Source organism: Phyllobates terribilis, unplaced genomic scaffold (assembly GCF_046119375.1).
Source record: "Phyllobates terribilis strain yellow unplaced genomic scaffold, ASM4611937v1 Scaffold_11__3_contigs__length_659146591, whole genome shotgun sequence".
Lineage (NCBI taxonomy): Eukaryota > Metazoa > Chordata > Amphibia > Anura > Dendrobatidae > Phyllobates > Phyllobates terribilis.
The window spans coordinates 214,024,482-214,044,349 of record NW_027362771.1 but is presented as its reverse complement, the minus strand read 5'-3'; the positions used below and the strand labels follow the sequence as shown (position 1 = coordinate 214,044,349).

The 19,868-nt window shown below is 40.1% G+C and overlaps 1 protein-coding gene across 1 annotated transcript in view; it reads left to right on the top strand.

Annotated features, from left to right (window-relative positions):
* Positions 1-19,868, top strand: part of ADAMTS20 (ADAM metallopeptidase with thrombospondin type 1 motif 20) — a 342,835-nt gene that overhangs the window by 285,550 nt on the left and 37,417 nt on the right. The window contains exons 29-32 of the mRNA XM_073652029.1: positions 4,920-5,084; positions 11,379-11,552; positions 13,365-13,535; positions 17,935-18,135. Of these exons, the coding sequence (XP_073508130.1) occupies positions 4,920-5,084; positions 11,379-11,552; positions 13,365-13,535; positions 17,935-18,135 (711 nt within the window). The remainder of the gene's footprint in view (positions 1-4,919; positions 5,085-11,378; positions 11,553-13,364; positions 13,536-17,934; positions 18,136-19,868) is intronic.

The window sequence follows — 19,868 nt, the reverse complement described above, 5'->3', positions numbered from 1 at the left end:
TGTCATACGAATGAACACAATGCGATTTTTCTCAACTAGCATCTGTATGACCTCCGTATGATATGAGTATGCAATCCATTTGTAATGCGATTTTAACATCATCTTTTACATACTGTAATTCTCTATGTAATTTAAAGCTAGTTTTCAAACTAATAAAGCAATCTTATATACAGATATTGGTAGAATAGATAAAATAGAATAGATAGAATATATAGATATCCTGTAGACAAATTCACAAGCCTCCTACAAAAACTTTCAATCTTTAGTGCCTTTAAAGTAGTTTTTAAATTTAAACTATTAAATAAATAAATAATTTAAAAAAATGACGTGGGGTCCCCCCTATTTTTGATAACCAGCCAAGTTAAAGCAGACAGCTGCGGGCTTATATTATCAGGCTGGGAAGGTCCCTGGCTATTGGGCTCTTCCCAGCCTAAAAATACAACCCCACAGTTGCCCCAAAATTAGTGCATCACAGATGCACCATTTCTGGCACTTTACCCCGCCTCTTCTCACACACAGAATTGCTGTCTGACATCCACATGGGTAGATGGGAGTAGACAGCTTAATTGCTGTAAGCAGTCACTTCACTGAATCAGTGGGACCTTGCTCGCATCAGGGGAGAGCAAGGGAAAAGACACTGCAAAGCTATCAGAGCAATGATTAAATCACGTGATACTGCAAGTAGGCGTTGCACCATAGAAGATGTCGTAACATGACTGTATCTTCAGGCTGCTTCTCCATTGTGCTAGGCTGACTCTGACTGACATCCATCCTATTCAATGATGAAACAGCATACGATAACTAAGATGCCTCCTCCAACATAATAAAGAAAACCAGAATGTGACACTTCCAGATTTAACAAACCACCTGAAGTTCTGACAACCGGTTAGGCCAAACTCAGGAGAATCTTTATTGTCTCCCCATTCCACATTTATAGTTCTTCACATCACTTGTCTTTCACATGTGGTCAAAGTTGTTGGTACCCCTCGTTTAATGAAAGAAAAACCCACAATGGTCACAGAAATAACTTTAACAAAACTTGACAAAAGTAATAATGCAATGATTGCCTCAAAAGGTTGTTCAACAAAATATTAAGTTAAGAGTACCATCATTTCTGTCCAGGCCTATTTCATGAGTTTATTTTTTTTTTAAATTCTGTGGAAGCAGGGTTGAAAAGCAATGACTGACTTTCATTTTCATAGATTTTTAATTTATTATTACTTTTGTCAGATTCAAGTTATTTCTGTGACCATTGTGGGTTTTTCTTTCATTAAACGAGGGGTATCAACAATTTTGACCACATGTGTATCTATTGCATTATTCCTGTATCCTCCTGTGCATAAATATGTGACTCTTCAGATTTTGTGTTATTCTATGCCTGAAGAAGATACCTGAGTAGTCTCGAAAGCTTGCAATTTGTTACCATCTTTTCAGTTAGCCATTAAAAGGTATCAACCACTGAGGGCTCTCAAATTTTAATGTCAGTTATTTTCATGTACCCATAGACTTGAATGGGTAATTTTATTTTATCCAATCAAAAATGGACGTTTCCATGATTTTTTACAGATACACAGATAGAACATGTACATGATTCACAAATGTCTGAATGAGACATAAAAAACAGCTACAAATTCTGTAGTTGTCATGGGTGTGTCTGGTGTGACAGACAGTCGTCCTGGATCCAGCTGTAGAAGGGCATTGTGCTTGGCTCTGCAGGCACCTTCTTGATCTTATTTTCTCTGTAGTATAGTAATATCCTTCTCCCTCTAGGACCTAGCAGTTACCTCCACCTTCTACTTCTTATTGACACACCCTTGCTGGGTGTTTAAATATCTTCAGTCTCTCCAGAGAGTCGTCGGTGATAGCTCTATTTTCCTCTGTCCAGGCTTGAAGTACTAGTAGTTGGCTAGTGTTTTCTTGGACTTCCTTTGGAGGATAGTTGGCGTGATCTCTCTGGTGTATTCTCAAGCTAAGTGTTTCCCTTGTCTGTCTACTTGTTTGTCTATAGTTGCAGTGGTGGCTGACTAGTGCTCACCGCTTCGCCTCTCTACCTAGGGCCTTTCGCTAGGGTCAGTCAGGGATTAGGTTTCCTGCTCGGCGATAGGTGCGGAACCTATTTAGGGATGCTAGGGGAGTCAGTGTGACTGTCAGATCTGCCTAGGGGTCTCCACTACCCCTTTTTCTATTGTTTGGGCTTCCTCCCCCTCTTCCCGTTGTTGTGCATTTAGTCTTTCCCTAACCTTGTGTGACAGTAGTAGTGAATTTTGGTGCAGATCCATTTCATAATCCTTGTCAAAAAACTCTGTGTGAACATGCCTCTAAACTGCCATGATTTACGTATCAAAAATGTGCCAAAGAATGGATATGACTTTTTTTTTAAGTGTTAAAAAAAAGGCGACATGTCCACAATGGGCTCAGTTTCTAAAATAAATGGTGAGCAGATTTTTTATATGGATGTTGCTGCACACTCTGCACCAAAAACTGGGTCATAAAACTGTGTGAACATAATAAGAAAACTATCCTGTGTTTGATTGCAATCGGCAACAATGACAGTTTTTCTTTTGGACAGTGTTCATAAATCTTTAGACACATAATTTGCCAAATGAAATCAAACACATAATTGGTCAACTCAATCAAAATCAATTTACATAGATGTTGCATTGTTTCTGTAGAAACACAAATATATACACAAAGAAAAAAAAGAAGAGGCATGGCATAATTAGTAGACTTTTTTTATGCATATATTTGTGTTTCTTCAGAAACTTTGTTGTATTATGCCTGAAGAAGAGGCCTAAAAAGTCTCGAAAGCTTCCTTGCTATCACTTTCTCTCGCTATGGCTGTCTGAACTGTAACAAAACTCAGGGGTCTATTTAAACTGTTCAAAAAAATAAAGGGAACACTCAAATAACACATTCTAGATCTGAATGAATGAAATATTCTCATTGGATACTTTGTTCTGTACAAAGTTGAATGTGCTGACAACAAAATCACACAAAAATCATCAATGGAAGTCAAATTTATTAACCAATGGAGGCCTGGATTTGGAGTCACCCCCAAAATTAAAGTGGAAAAACACACTACAGGCTGATTCAACTTTGATGTAATGTCCTTAAAACAAGTCAAAATGAGGCTCAGTATTGTGTGTGCCTCCACGTGCCTGTATGACCTCCCTACAATGCCTGGGCATGCTCCTGATGAGGTTGCGGATGATCTCCTGTGGGATCTCCTCCCAGACCTGGACTAAAGCATCCACCAACTCCTGGACAGTCTGTGGTGCAACGTGACGTTGGTGGATGGAGCGAGACATGATGTCCCAGATGTGCTCAATTGGATTCAGGTCTGGGGAACGGGTGGGCCAGTCCATAGCTTCAATGCCTTCATCTTGCAGGAACTGCTGACACACTCCAGCCACATGAGGTCTGGCATTGTCCTGCGTTAGGAGGAACCCAGGGCCAACCGCACCAGCATATGGTCTCACAAGGGGTCTGAGGATCTCATCTCGGTACCTAATGGCAGTCAGGCTACCTCTGGCAAGCACATGGAGGGCTGTGCGGCCCTCCAAAGAAATGCCACCCCACACCATTACTGACCCACTGCCAAACCGGTCATGCTGAAGGATGTTGCAGGCAGCAGATCGCTCTCCACAGCGTCTCCAGACTCTGTCACGTCTGTCACGTGTGTTCAGTGTGAAACTGCTTTCATCTGTGAAGAGCACACAGTGGCGACTTTGCCAATCCTGGTGTTCTGTGGCAAATGCCAAGCATCCTGCACGGTGTTGGGCTGTGAGCACAACCCCCATCTGTGGACGTCGGGCCTTCATACCACCCTCATGGAGTCTGTTTCTAAGCGTTTGTGCAGACACATGCACATTTGTGGCCTTCTGGAGGTCATTTTGTGGTCTGTGGTCCCCTCCTGCAGAACCACTCCTTTATTGATTGTGTCTTGATAATTGCCAATAATTTCCATCTATTGTCTATTCCATTCGCACAACAGCATGTGAAATTTATTGTCAATCAGTGTTGCTTCCTAAGTGGACAGTTTGATTTCACTGAAGTTTGATTTACTTGGAGTTATATTCTGTTGTTTAAGTGTTCCCTTTATTTTTTGAGCAGTGTATAAACTAAACCTTTCCCTTTCTTCTAGATTCTTCTGCATACTCAATTAATCAGTGACGCTTCTGCCTGGAATATATAATAAGTGCTTAGTAATTTCTCAACTACATGCAGAGTCCAGGAAATTGAGTCAAAACCACTCACTCTACAGTGCCCAACATGAGGAATATGCTGTACAATTATAATATGGGCAGAATATTTAGTAAAATGCACATTATTAGCAAAGTGTAAACAGGAATGTATAGGCATGCATGCATTATTCAGAAGGTGCTAGAGGTACCTTTCATCCTCTTACTAGTAATGAGCGAACGTGCTCGGATAAGGGGTTAACCGAGCATGCTCACGTGTTATCCAAGTATCTTCAGCGTGTTGGTATATTATGTTTGAGTCCCTGCATCTATATGATTTACGGCTGTTAGACAGCCTCAACATGCGTGAGAATTCCCTAACAAACAGGCAATCCCTGCATGTGTTGAGGCTGTCTAACAGCCATAAATCATGCAGACTCAGGGGATCGAACATAATATATGAGCACACCGAAGATACTCGGTTAGTACCCAAGTATGCTCTGTTAACACATTATCCAAGCACATTCGCTCATCACTACCTCTTACAGATGAATGAGGTCAAAAGACATTTTAACATTCCTTTTTAATGGTAGTTATGTTAGGTTGCTTTCACGCTGCAGTAATTCTGCATTAATATTTATAAGACAAACAAGTAATATGTCCAAATCACAGAAGATATGAAAATTGTTCTATTATTCTTCTGCTCTTTGTAGATGATGTTATCTTTCTTATTTTTAGTGCTCCGTTGGCTGTGGAAAGGGGACACAAGATCGAAATGTTCACTGCATTTCAAATGGCAAACAAGTGGAAGATGCAAATTGTAAACACTTGAGAAAGCCTCGCATGCAAAAGATATGCAGGATTGGCAGATGCCCTTCTTGGAAAAGTGAAAAGTGGGAAGAGGTAAAAATGTTTTGCCATTCATCAGTGTGGTTCAAACAAACATTAAAATTATTAACCATCACCGAACAAACTTGCAGTAGTATTGATGCTAGTTTTGAAGTCAAAGGGTGGTCATACCAAATATGGATTTGATTTAGAGTTGTCATCCATTCCTTCACTTTGCTTTTTGTTAACTGATAACAATAAACCATTAACACTTCTATTTTTGAAAGCATTCTAAATTTACATAATTTTTCCACACCTGCCGAAAACTTTTGTACAGTACGATATATAACAATGTTTTCATTTATGTCATATATGGCACAAATACATATTTATATACTGTATCCACAATTATTAAGCAATTTGTATTTTTGATGATTAATTTTATTACTGAACAACTACAGTTCTGTCTGTCAATCAAAAAGGCAAATAAACCTGAAGCCTGAATATTTAAGAAAGTAAAAGTGAAATTTTGTCTTTCATAGTAGAGCATCTGTTTGCAAAATTATTGGGCTACTATTAGTGTGCAGAATTGTTATGCAACTAAATGAAAAACATAAAATTTCCCATTTCAATTGTTTATTTTCACTTGATAAAGTGAAAATATTAACCAAACAAAAATACATTTCTCATATTTAAAAAAATTATTAGTGACCATTATAGTCAACCTTCTTTTCAATAACAGTCTTAAATCTTCCATCCATTGGCGATCAAATTTTTGAGCAGCGCCAAACACAGCCTCCCAGACACAGTTCAGAGAGGTGACTGTTTTCCTCCACCATAAATCTCTTGTTTTAGAAGGGCCCACAAGTTCTCAATATGTTTAGGTCAGGTGAGGAAGAGGGCCATGTCATTATTCTTTCAAGTTCAAGGCCTTTACTGGCTAACCAAGCAGTTGAGTACTTCGATGCATGTGATGGAGCATTGTCCTCCATAAAAATCATGGTTGTATTGAAAGATGCAGACTTTTTCCTGTACCACTGTTTGAAGAAAGTGTCTTCTACAAACTGGTAGTAGTTTTGTGATTTTGAGTCCATCTTCAAAATGAATAGGTCCAATTAGCCAGTGGCATAACTGGAGTCTGATGGGCCCCGGTGCAATATTTGGACCTGGCCCCACCGTCTTCCACATGTTGGTCAGATGTATGGGCCCTTGTAGTGTTCTAAATCCTATAAGAACATACAAGTTGCACCTCCTCCATTATGTAGTAATGTCCCCCATCTTGGGTTCCTTCCTGGTATATATGTCCCCCATCCTGGGCCCATCCTAGAATATACAGTTGAAACCAGAAGTTTACATACACTATATAAAAAGACACACAAGCATGTTTTTCTCAATATCTGACATGAAAGCAGAATAAACCTTTCCCGTTTTGGTTCAATTAGGATTACCATAATTTTTAATATTTGCCAAATGTCAGAATAATGAGAGAGAATGTTTTAAGGCATTTTTATTACTTACCGCAAAGTCATTATTGAGAAAAACATGCAATATGTGTCTTTTTATATAGTGTATGTAAACTTCTGGTTTCAACTGTATGTCTTCCATCCTGGTATATATGTCCCCCATCCTGGTATATAAATATATATGTCCTCCATCATGGTATATATGTTCTTCTTCCTGGCCCATCCTGGTATATATATCCCCTATTTTGGTATATACAGTACAGACCATAAGTTTGGACACACCTTCTCATTTAAAGATTTTTCTGTATTTTCATGACTATGAAAATTGTACATTCACACTGAAGGCATCAAAACTATGAATTAACAACTGAAAATATGTCTTATATTCTAGGTTCTTCAAAGTAGCCACCTTTTGCTTTGATGACTGCTTTGCACACTCTTGGCATTCTCTTGATAAGCTTCAAGAGGTAGTCACCGGAAATGGTCTTCCAACAATCTTGAAGGAGTTCCCAGAGATGCTTAGCACTTGTTGGCCCTTTTGCCTTCACTATGCGGTCCAGCTCACCCCAAACCATCTCGATGGGGTTCAGGTCTGGTGACTGTGGAGGCCAGGTCATCTGGCATAGCACCCCATCACTCTCCTCCTTGGTCAAATAGCCCTTACACAGCCTGGAGGTGTGTTTGGGGTCATTGTCCTGTTGAAAAATAAATGATGGTCCAACTAAATGCAAACCGGATGGAATAGCATGTCGCTGCAAGATGCTGAGGTAGCCATGCTGGTTCAGTATGCCTTCAATTTTGAATAAATCCCCAACAGTGTCACCAGCAAAGCACCCCCAACACAATCACACCTCCTCCTCCATGCTTCACGGTGGGAACCAGGCATGTAGAGTCCATCCGTTCACCTTTTCTGCGTCGCACAAAGACACGGTGGTTGGAACCAAAGATCTTAAATTTGGACTCATCAGACCAAAGTACAGATTTCCACTGGTCTAATGTCCATTCCTTGTGTTCTTTAGCCCAAACAAGTCTCTTCTGCTTGTTGCCTGTCCTTAGCAGTGGTTTCCTAGCAGCTATTTTACCATGAAGGCCTGCTGCAGAAAGTCTCCTCTTAACAGTTGTTGAAGAGATGTGTCTGCTGCTAGAACTCTATGTGGCATTGACCTGGTCTCTAATCTGAGCTGCTGTTAACCTGCGATTTCTGAGGCTGGTGACTAGGATAAACTTATCCTCAGAAGCAGAGGTGACTCTTGGTCTAGCTTTCCTGGGGCGGTCCTCATGTGAGCCAGTTTCTTTGTAGCGCTTGATGGCTTTTGCAACTGCACTTGGGGACACTTTCAAAGTTTGCCCAATTTTTCGCACTGACTGACCTTCATTTCTTAAAGTAATGATGGCCACTCGTTTTTCTTTACTTACTTAGCTGCTTTTTTCTTGCCATAATACAAATTCTAACAGTCTATTCAGTAGGACTATCAGCTGTGTATCCACCAGACTTCTGCACAACACAACTGATGGTCCCAACCCCATTTATAAGGCAAGAAATCCCACTTATTAAACCTGACAGGGCACACCTGTGAAGTGAAAACCATTTCCGGTGACTACCTCTTGAAGCTCATCAAGAGAATGCCAAGAGTGTGCAAAGCAGTCATCAAAGCAAAAGGTGGCTACTTTGAAGAACCTAGAATATAAGACATATTTTTAGTTGTTTCACACTTTTTTGTTAAGTATATAATTCCACGTGTGTTAATTCATAGTTTTGATGCCTTCAGTGTGAATGTACAATTTTCATAGTCATGAAAATACAGAAAAATCTTTAAATGAGAAGGTGTGTCCAAACTTTTGGTCTGTACGGTATGTCCCTTATCCTGGGCTCCATCCTGATAAATATGACCCATATTCTGGGCCCCATCCTGGTATATATATCCCCTATCCTGGGCCCCATCCTGGTATATATATCCTCCATCTTGGTATATAAATCCCCCATCCTGGTAGATATGTCCCCCATTCTCATGCAGTTCTTTAATGCAAAGAAAAAAAATTAATGATTCTACTCACCTTCCTCCGCTCCCTCGCTGCGCACTGTCCTCTTCTGAAGCCGGCAGCTGACTTCAGTGTGCAAGCGACAAGAGCGCATGACGTCACTGCCATTCGCCCCCAGTCATGTGCACGCCGATGTCAGCTGCTGGCCTCTGATTGGCCAGCAGTGTGTATTGCAGCGCACAGACCCGACGCGTCTCTGTGTCGCAGTACACTTCAGCTGAATGTGCATCAGAGGAATAATAGTTCTAATAATAATAATTATAATTATTAAAAATACTAGCCCACAGCAGTACCCCACCTCCACCATGCTGTTGTCTGAGTCAAAGTGGAGGTCTGTGCACATTACTGATCCAGACACAGGCTCATCCCTCTTTTCTGTCAAGAGTCACTCCCATCTCATCAGTCAATAAAACCTTTGAAAAATCTGTTTTTAGATATTTCTTGACCCAGTCTTGATGTTTCAACTTCTGTGTCTTGTTCAGTGGTAGTCGGGTTCCAGCCTTCCTTACCTTGGCCTTGTCTCTGAGCACTGAACAGCTTGTACTTTTGGGCACTCCAGAGAGGTTGCAGTTCTGGAATATGACAGCACTGGAGGATAATGGGTTCCTGGTCGCTTCACATTTGATTCTTCTCAAACCTTTGTCAGTTATTGAGCATCCTTTTCTCTCTAAATCAAACACTGGCTTAATATAAATGTTCCACACCTGTTGAAAAGCAGTTGTTCCCACCAACAGCCTTGAGTCCATAATATAGAAAAATGGCACATCCAATCATATTTTTCATGATTATATCCTTTTATATTTCATAAAGTGTATATACAAATACTTGATACTTTCTTAATAATATTATAATCACCACTGTGAACAAAACATCTAGACTGTGAAATGGGCTTCAGCCTGGATGTTTTGTTCACAGTGGTGATTATAATATTATTAAGAAAGTATCAAGTATTTGTATATACACTTTATGAAATATAAAAGGATATAATCATGAAGAATACATTTGGATGTGCCCTTTTTCTTGATTATGTCTTCTTTTCTCAACACATTTTTTGCAACCCTATTGACTATTTGCAACAAAACTTTTGATGGTTCTGTGGTCACAGTCCAATATTTTAGCAATTTCTTGCATCCCTCAGTAAGACATCTTTTGACTTTTCAGAGTCACGTAAATCACTTTTTTGGCCCATTTTGCCTGAAGAAAACTGCCTAATAATTCTACACACTTTTATAAAGGGGGTTGATATCCTTAGGCAATACTTTACCTCATTGCACAAATACACATCACCAGATATGGTTCACACTAATAAGCATTCAAGTTTATACAGCTTAAAGGGTTTTTCCCACAAACAAAAGTTCATTTTAATAATTGTCTGTGTCTGACCGTGTACCGAACATACCACTGCTCCTGGGCAGGGGAGGAAGCAAAAGACAATACAGACATTACAGCAGGGTATCACAGATGATTCATTTTGTGAGGTAAAACATTTCACTGCTGTTTTTAAACAATAATTTACCTCACAAAATGAATCCTCTGTGATCCCCTGCTGTAATATCTGTATACTCTTTTGCTTCCTCTCCTGCCCAGGAGCTGTGGTATGATCAGACCATGTTCTGTGCACGGTCAGACACAGCCATGGTTTAAAATGAACTTTTGTTTGTGGGAAAACCCCTTTAAGGCCTTTTTCATACATCCTGATATTCCGGTACTGGAAAAACCAGTACCGGAGTTATCCGTGTGTACCTCTGTGGCATACGTGTGGCAACCATGTGCTGTATGTGTGCCGCATAAGTATCACACATACCGGTGCCTGGGAATCAGCGGTACAGTTAGTGCTGTTCCCAAGCTCGAGGTGCTGAAGGAATTTCTCATCATTGTCCCCTGCTTGTGCAGTGATCAGCGTGAGCAAGGGACAATGTTGAGAGTAGTATTCTGCTGCCACTGTCTCCAACAGGTGTAAACATAAAAATAAAATAAAAATTAACATTATACTTACCTTTACACCTAATTCATTGCCCCCTGTAAAAAAAAACAAAAATTAAAAAGAACAATATCCCTCACCTGTCCAAAGATTAAATAATCCACTGTCCCACACCTATCTAATCCATCTGTGCGACATTTGGCTTGAGGCAACCACACACACTGAGGAGCAGGGGAGAATGACTTGCTCCAGCGAGAGGGCCCCTGAAGTGCGCTGAGCTCAGTGAGTGACAGGATACCGCTCAGTGAGCTCAGCGAAGTTCAGGGGCTTGCTCACTGCAGCGCGTCATTTTCCTCTGCTTCTCATCGGGTGCGATTGCCACCGCACACCGCTGATGCAGAAATGTCGGTCAGATAGATTACAGCATGGGACACTGGATTATTCCCTGTACCGCTGATTCCCAGGCGCCGGTACATGTCATACTTATGACACATGGATGTCATACGTGTGTCATCAGTGTGCACATGTGTGGGACGTTTTATGGCCCGTGCAGTGTGCAAAAAAACTGACATGTGCACAGACCCATTAATTTGAATGAGTCTACATGTGTAAGTGTCTCTGGTACTTGTGGAAACTGTTACCAAACGTACCGGACACACTGACATGTGAAAGAGGCCAAAAAAATGATGACATGGTCAAAATACTCACCTAATAATTGTGTACACAGTGTAGGTAATTCAGTGTTTTTTTCTATATTGAGTCAATGATGAAGGTCTCATGAAATTAAAAAAGTAATATTATTAACATTTTACTTCATAATCCTCCATCTGGTAGAACTATTTTACTTTACAGAAATTTCTCACATAGTTGTTTTATGTTATTGTATTATTGGTATTTCAATAAATCATATATATTTCTTTTTGGAATTCTTTTTATCTGATATAGTGTTCTACAACCTGTGGAATAGGAATCCAGGATAGACATGTGTATTGTAGGCTAAAAGGAAAAGGCCAAGTTGATGCAAAATTCTGCAGTCCTGCTTCCCGCCCAGACAGTCATAAATATTGCACATTACCTGACTGTATCCAGTACCAATGGAAGGCAGATGAGTGGCTAGCTGTGAGTATTGATGCCGATTAATGAGTGTTTTATAGTATTTATTTTATAGTATTTATAGTGTAGTATTGATTTCTTTATTGCTGTTTGTACACTACCGTTCAAAAGTTTGGAGTCATTTAGAAATTTCATTATTTTTGAAAGAAAATCACATTTTTTTTCAATGAAGCTAACATTAAATGAATCAGAAATACACTCTATACATTGTTAATGTGGTAAATGACTATTCTAGCTGCAAACGTCTTGTTTTTATCGCAATATCTACATAGGTGTATAGAGGCCCATTTCCAACAACCACCACTCCAGTGTTTTAATGGTACATTGTGTTTGCTAACAGTGTAAGAAGGCTAATGGATGTTTAGAAAACCCTAGAAAACCCTTGCACAAGTATGTTAGCCCAGCTGAAAACGGTTTAGCTGATTTGAGAAGCTATAAAATTGACCTTCCTTTGAACTAACTGAGAATCTGGATCATTACATTTGTTTGTTCTATGAAACTCTCAAAATGGCCAGAAAAAGAGAACTTTCATGTGAAACTCGACAGTCTATTCTTGTTCTTAGAAATGAAGGCTATTCCATGCGAGAAGTTGCCAAAAAACTGAAGATTTCCTACAACGGTGTGTATTACTCCCTTCAGAGGAGAGAACAAACAGGCTCTAACCAGAGTAGAAAGAGAAGTGGGAGGCCCCGCTGCACAACTGAGCAACAAGACAAGTACATTAGAGTCTCTAGTTTGAGAAATCAACGCCTCACAGCTCCTCAACTGGCAGCTTCATTAAATAGTACACGCAAAATGCCAGTGTAAACGTCTACAGTGAAGAGGCGACTCCGGGATGCTGGCCATCAGGGCAAAGTGGCAAAGAAAAAGCCATATCTGAGACTGGCTAATAAAAGGAAAAGATTAATATGGGCAAAAGAACACAGACATTGGACAGAGGAAGATTGGAAAAAAGTTTTATGGACAGACGAATCAGTTTGAGGTGTTTGGATCACACAGAAGAACATTTGTGAGACGCAGAACAACTGAAAAGATGCTGGAAGAGTGCCTGACGCCATCTGTCAAGCATGGTGGAGGTAATGTGATGGTCTGGGGTTGCTTTGGTGCTGGTAAAGTGGGAGATTTGTACAAGTAAATGGGATTTTGAATAAGGAAGGCTATCACTCCATTTTGCAACGCCATGCCATACCATACCGCTTAACGCTTGATTGGAGCCAATTTCTTCCCACAACAGGACAATGATCCAAAGCACACCTCCAAATTATGCATGAACTATTTAGGGAAGAAGCAGGCAGCTGGTATTCTATCTGTAATGGAGTGGCCAGCGCAGTCACCAGATCTCAACCCCATTGAGCTGTTGTGGGAGCAGCTTGACCATATGGTACGCAAAAAGTGTCCATCAAGCCAATCCAACTTGTGGAAGGGGCTTCAGGAAGCATGGGGGGAAATTTCTCAAGATTACCTCAGCAAATTAACAGCTAGAATGCCAAAGGTCTGCAATGCTGCAATTGCTGCAAAGGGAGCATTCTTTGATGAAAGCAAAGTTTGAAGGAGAAAATTATTCTTTCAAATAAAAATCATTATTTCTAACATTGTCAATGTCTGGACTATATTTTCTATTCATTTTGCAACTCATTTGATAAATAAAAGTATGAGTTTTCATGGAAACCAAAAATTGTCTGGGTGATCCCAAACTTTCGAACGGTAGTGTAAATATATACCACATTTTTGTCATACTTGCTCTTTTTCAGATTCATTTTTGGCATTAGATATCAGCTTGTATATGGTATATGCTTATAATAACTTTGTATGCACAAGTGTCCCACAGATTGTAATCAAGAAGAAACGAGGAGGAAAATAATATGTATGGATATTCAAGGCAGATCTGTGAATGAGTCCTATTGTGACTCAGCTGCTAAGCCACTTACCACTAAGAAATGTCTAAATGCTGCATGCAGGCATATCCTTGTGACTGAAGATTTCTCTCAGGTATTGTCTTTCATCCAATAAACAACTTGAGGGCTAAAACTTATGAAATAAAAAACTTGGACTATAGAATATTTTATTGAAGGTGCAATGTGGACAGGGTCGTATTTGGAGTTTATGCTGCTCTAAGAACTTTAAGTGGTCACGCCCCTACTGATAAGTCAGACTAAGGCCTCTTTCACATGTCAGTATTTTCTGATCAGTATTTGTATGCCAAATCCAGGAGTGTCTCCAAAACACAGAACAGGTGTCAATCCTGGCTTTCGCATACAAACACTGATGAAAAATACTGACCAAATACTGATGTGTAAATGAGGCTTAAGGCAAGGGTCACAAGACTGTTTTTCTCTCATCCAAGAAAATGGGTCCGATTATGTTGATCAAACTCTGATCAGAGTCTGATTAGAGTTTGATCAGCTTTTCTCGGATGTGGACAATAAAAAAAAAGTTCTCCATCTTCTCCATTCTGTCAGTCCATGAAAATCGGACCGTATTCGGGTGTCATCAGAGTGTGGTCTGATTTTTTCCACGAACCTATAGACTTGAATGGCTCAGTGTGATCCGAGAATCTGAGGCAAATCGTGCACGCACTCGGTCCAAGGAAAAAAATTGGACATGTAAAAGGCCCCATAGAGTGACGCGATGAGGCGTGCTATCTGTCAAAACGTCCAATTTTTACGGTCATGTGTACGAGCCCTCAGGGTATGTGCACCTGCCTGAAAAAACTCTAAATAAATGCTAAACAGAATGAACAGTCTAGTTTAGTCTTTTGAGCTTTTTTTACCCGCTTCTGGTATCCAAAGATGCAAAGTGGTTAAAAGAAGTAACCTAGTTTATTTTATACAATTTAAATAAAAAAAAAAAACGGTGGCCAAAAGATGTCAGAAAAGACGACTGAAAAAAAAGTCGCTTCAGGACAAAAAAGATGTCGATGTGTCCTGAAGTGCCTTCTGCCTGAAAAACTTGCACAGTTTGCAGGCATCTAAAAGACATTGTGTGCACATGCCCTAAGACTGGCCATAAACATTAGATGACTGTCGACTTAACTATGCTTTAGCCGAATGTTCAGCCAACAGCCTTTCAGCCGACACTCCCAAGGCCAGATTACTCAGCTGACTACAACATCTACATTAATACATCACCTTGATCCCCGTCAGTACATGACTACATCACCAGAACCACCACAAGTAGATGACTACATCACACATGACTACATTTTTCAAGCTGTTGTTATAAAGTATTCTAATTTACTGAGATAATAACTTTTGTGTTTTCATTGGCTGTAAGCCATAATCTTCAACATTAACAGATTAAACACTTGAAATAGATCACACTGTTTGTAATGACTCTATATAATATATGAGTTTCACTTTTCGTATTGAACAACTGAAATAAATTAACTTTTTGATGATATTCTAATTTAGAGAGATGCACCTATAGGTTTGCACTGTAAATGAGACTTGATTTGCAACTCACACATAGAATTCAGTGTGATCCCGAGAGTCTGAGTCACCGTCTCACCACGCTGCCTTTAAAAATAACAGGGTGATTATAATGAGAATAAAAATAACCACCCACACTGTACCCTAAACAAGCCGTACACCGTGTCCCTGAAAAAAAAACTGCTCCTCACTGTGCTCACTGCACTGACCTTTCTGCATACCTAGCCCACCATGCTGACCTTTTTTTATACTGAGCCCTTCATGCTGGCCTTCTCTATACTGAGCCCCCTACAGAGCTCTCTTTCTATACTGAAAAGCCATGCTGCCCTCTTTCCATGATGTGCCCCCCATGCTGTGCTTCTCTCCATGCTGAGTCCTTCATGCTGCCCTTCTCTCCATATTAAGTCCTCCATGCTGCCCTTTTTTTTATAATGAGCCCCTAATTCTGCCCCTCTCTATACTGGGCACCTCATGTTTCTCCTCTCCATACTGGACCCACCATGCTGGCCCACTCTCCATACTGAGCATGTCATGCTGCCATTTTTATATACGGAGACTCTCATGCTACCCTTCTCTCTAACTTGGGGCCCTCTCCATACTGAATTCCCCCATTGCCCTCTTTCAATAATGATACCCCCACTCTGCCCTTCTCTCTATACTGAGCTCACCATGCTGCCGCAAGCTCCATACTGAGCCCCCCATGCTGCCCCACTCTCAATACTGAGGCCCCCACACTGCATCTTCTAAAGTACTAGCCCTCCTAACCTCCAGTCTACAGTAATAGCCCCCTAATCCCCAATCTATAGAAATAGCTCCCTAACTCCCAGTCTACAGTAATAGCCCCTCTAATTCAAAGTCTATAGAAATAGCCCCCCCTAATCCCGAGTCTATAGAAACAGCCACCTGAACCCCAGTCTCTAGAAATAGCCCCTGTAATCCACAGTCTATGGAAAGTGCAACCCTAACCCCCAGTCTATAGAAACAGCCCCCTTAATCTCCAGTCTATAGAAACAGCCCTCCTAAATCTTTGGCTCTATGACCACTTACCTGCTCCCTGAACAGGCGTTTCCCCTCCTGTGCGTCACTTTGCCGTGACATCTGCAGCAAAGGGAGGTCACCTCATCGCTCTGTAGCTATTTTAGCAGCACTTGAATTCCTCTGCATGTTGCAGCAGGGAGCTGATTGGGTCTCCTCTGACCCTGGAAGTGCATGCGTCAGCACTTCCTGGGTAAATCAGCTCCCTGTGTCTGTGTTTTGTTTATATTTACGTCTTAAAGACGCAAATATAAATGAATAAAGGTGCCGCATTTCCCCCCAAACAATGGATTTCTTATACAGTCTGGTGGAGAAGAGGAAAGGTCTCCGAAAAAAAAAAAAAAATTTTGCACCTGAACCTGGCGCTGCCCCCTTAGTGCCTAGTAGCCTCTAGTGCCTAGTAGCAAATATGGGCCTGAATGTGGATGTGCTAGACAAAGATTGACTTAGTGTTCATTGATGCTTTTAGGCTTGGACTACACAGTGATAAGTGTCACTCGACAGCAATTCTCAGACAAGTCTTGCAGCCAAATAGATCTGTACAACTTGTTTGCAACTTGCTGTTGCTTGACGATTTTAGAGCTGTGATTTTGCTGTTAGAAAATTGTCAAATTGCAGATGAATCGAGTTGCATGGGACTTGCATTACAGTCTATGGCAAATGAGTTATGTGTAACTTGCTACTAGCAACAGAAAATCTAACACTTAGAAACATATGAGACTCTGTGTCACTGTTGCAGTAAGTTACAATGTGGCACCATAGGGACTCATGCGACATTGCGATTTCGACAAGTAGCCACAGCCTTAGAGCTCATTCAGACATCAGTATTTTCCACACATGAGAAAAATGAACTGATTATTTTGATCAGAGTTTGATTAGATTTCTCCACCTTTTCCTTTCTGACTGTTCTTAAAATTTGGACTACTCTCGGATGATTTTTTCACGGACACATAGACTTGCATTGACAATTTTGATCCAACCAGAGGATAAAGAATATTACCGAGGATGTGGTATGCTTTGGATCATTCCAAGCCTTCTCAATACTTTTCCTTCCCATCATTCTGGTACAGGTTGATCTTAGTTTCATCTGTCCAAAGAATGCTTTTAAAGAACTGGGATGGCTTCTTTAGATATTTTTTGCAAAGGCTAATCTGGTCTTTTTATTTTTAAGGATGATTAATGGTTTGCACCTTGTGGTGAACCCTCTATATTTGCTCTTATGAAGTCTTCTCTTTATGGCAGATTTAGATACACCTACTACCTGGAGAGTGTTCTTCACTTGGGTGGATGTTGTGAAGGGTTTTTCTTCACCATGGAAAAGATTCTGCTATTATCCACCACTGCTATCTGCCGTGGACATCCAGGCCTTTTTGCGTTCCCAAGCTTACCAGTGTGCTCTTTTTTTATCTTGCAGACTGTACCAAACTATTGATTTGGCTACTCCTAACTTTTCTGCTATCTCTCTGATGGATTTCTTCTTTTTTTTCAGCTTAATGATGGTTTGTTTCTTTTCCATTGAGAGCTTCTTTGACTGTATGTTGTGGGCTCACAACAACAGCTTCCAAATGCAAATGCCACACCTAGAATCAGCTCTATACCTTTTACCTGCTTAATTGATGATGGCTTAACAAGGGAATAGCCCATGCAGACCATTAAAGAGCTTTTGAGATAACTGTCCAATTACTTTTGGTCCCTTGAAAAAGAGGCAGCTACATATTAAAGAGTTGTAATCCCTAAACCCTTACTCCATAAAATTAAAACTGAGAGTCGGCACTTTAAGCCCATGTTGACTATTATAACTGTATCTTGAATATGTTTTGGTAACCAGCTAAAATGCCAAAACTTGTGTTATTGTCCAAATAATTATGTACCTAACTGTATAAATATAACACATTTTATATATATACGTATTTATTCTGTTGTAGTGTCCTAGGAGTTGTTGGTTTGGCTACAAACCAAAATTGACAAATTGTAGAAAAGTGCTTTCCCGGCATAATCGGTATATTAATGGCTTACGAACTGCCAGTTACAAGAGCTGTCCTGTACGGCAAAATGTATTTGATTGGAAATGCAACGAACGGAGCTGTGTCCAAGCCCTCCTTTGGAAAGTTGGAAAATGGAGCAAGGTTTGGTATAAAATTTTAGCTTATATTTTCAAAATGTATGTCTCACAAAGTAAATATAGATTGCTCTTTTTATCCAGCTCACCAGAATTAGATCCCAAAATAATAAATTCCTTAAGTACGCAGCTATTTATCCTGTTTCTCAGCATAGTGTTCTGAGAGCTGTAACTTTTTACTTTCTTAATCAAATTAGGCATATGAAGCCTAATTTTAGGGACCCTTTCTTTCAATAGAACCATTATAGTTAGAGGACTACTTATTAATTTTTGAGAAAATAGAAAAAAAGCCCAGCAATTTTGTCATTCTTTGGATCATTGCTACACCAATTTTCTAACATTTCTTTAAAACGTGTTACTACTTTATCGTAATAAAAACACTTAAAAACATTTTTTTTGTTGGAACAGCTAAAAGTTTTTTTGTTTTGTTTTTACTATTGACACAGCTTATTGCTGTTAATAAGGGTTTACTTTTTGTAGGACATGATAAGTTTTCATTGTTATTTTTTGTATGTATTATTTTTTTTAAATGCTTTTATTTGTTTTTTTGAAGCAAAAAAATGTTTATGTAAATTTTTGCCCTTTATTTACCTTTTTTTCTTAATTTTTTTACCCCCACTAGAGGAGTTGACACGTAGGGGAAATTTGATGTCTGATGTTATTCCTGTATTGCAGTGTATTACATCTGTCATTGGAAAGCTCATATGCTTCTTCACTGAATACAATTTCAACTCAATGGTGATCACATTTTAGGGTCGCTAGTTGTTTCATGGAGTAAACTCTCTCACTCTGTTTTATTACCTTAGAAGCCAATAACACTTAGATTCCACTGTCACTATAAAATTTAGCTGATACGTGCAGCAGATGGTGCAGACATACAGTGAGGAAAGTACGTATTTGATACACTGACGATTTTGCAAGTTTTCCCACCTACAAAGAATGGAGAGGTCTGTAAATTTTATCGTAGGTACACTTCAACTGTGAGAGACAGAATGTTAAAAAAAATCCAGAAAATCACATTGTATGATTTTTACATACAGTAATCAGTTTGCATTTTATTGCATGAAATAAGTATTTGATACAATAGAAAAACAGAACTTAATATATGGTACATAAACCTTTGTTTGCAATTACAGAGGTCAGACGTTTCCTGTAGTTCTTGACCAAGTTTGCACACTGCAGCAGGCATTTTGGCCCACTCTTCCATACAGATCTTCTCCACATCTTTCAGGTTTCGGGGCTGTCGCTAAGCAACATTGAGTTTCAGCTCCCTCCAAAGATTTTCTATTGGGTTCAGGTCTGGAGACTGGCTAGGCCACTCCAGGACCTTGAAATACTTCTTATGGAGCCACTCCTTAGTTGCCCTGGCTGCGTTTTTTGGGTCATTATCATGCTGGAAGACCCAGCCACGACCCAACTTCAATGCTCTTACTGAGGGAAGGAGGTTGTTGGCCAAAGTCTCGTGATACATGACCCCATCCATCCTCCTTTCAATACGGTGCAGTCGTCCTGTCCCTTTTGCAGAAAAGAACCCCCAAAGTATGATGTTTCCGTTACCATGCTTCACAGTTGGGACGGTGTTCCTGGGGTTGTACACATCCTTCTTCCTCCAAACATGGCGAGTGGAGTTGATACCAGAAAGTTCTATTTTGGTCTCATCTGACCACATGACCTTCTCCCATGCCTCCTTTGGATCATCCAGATGGTCATTGGCGAACTTTAAACAGGCCTGGACATGTG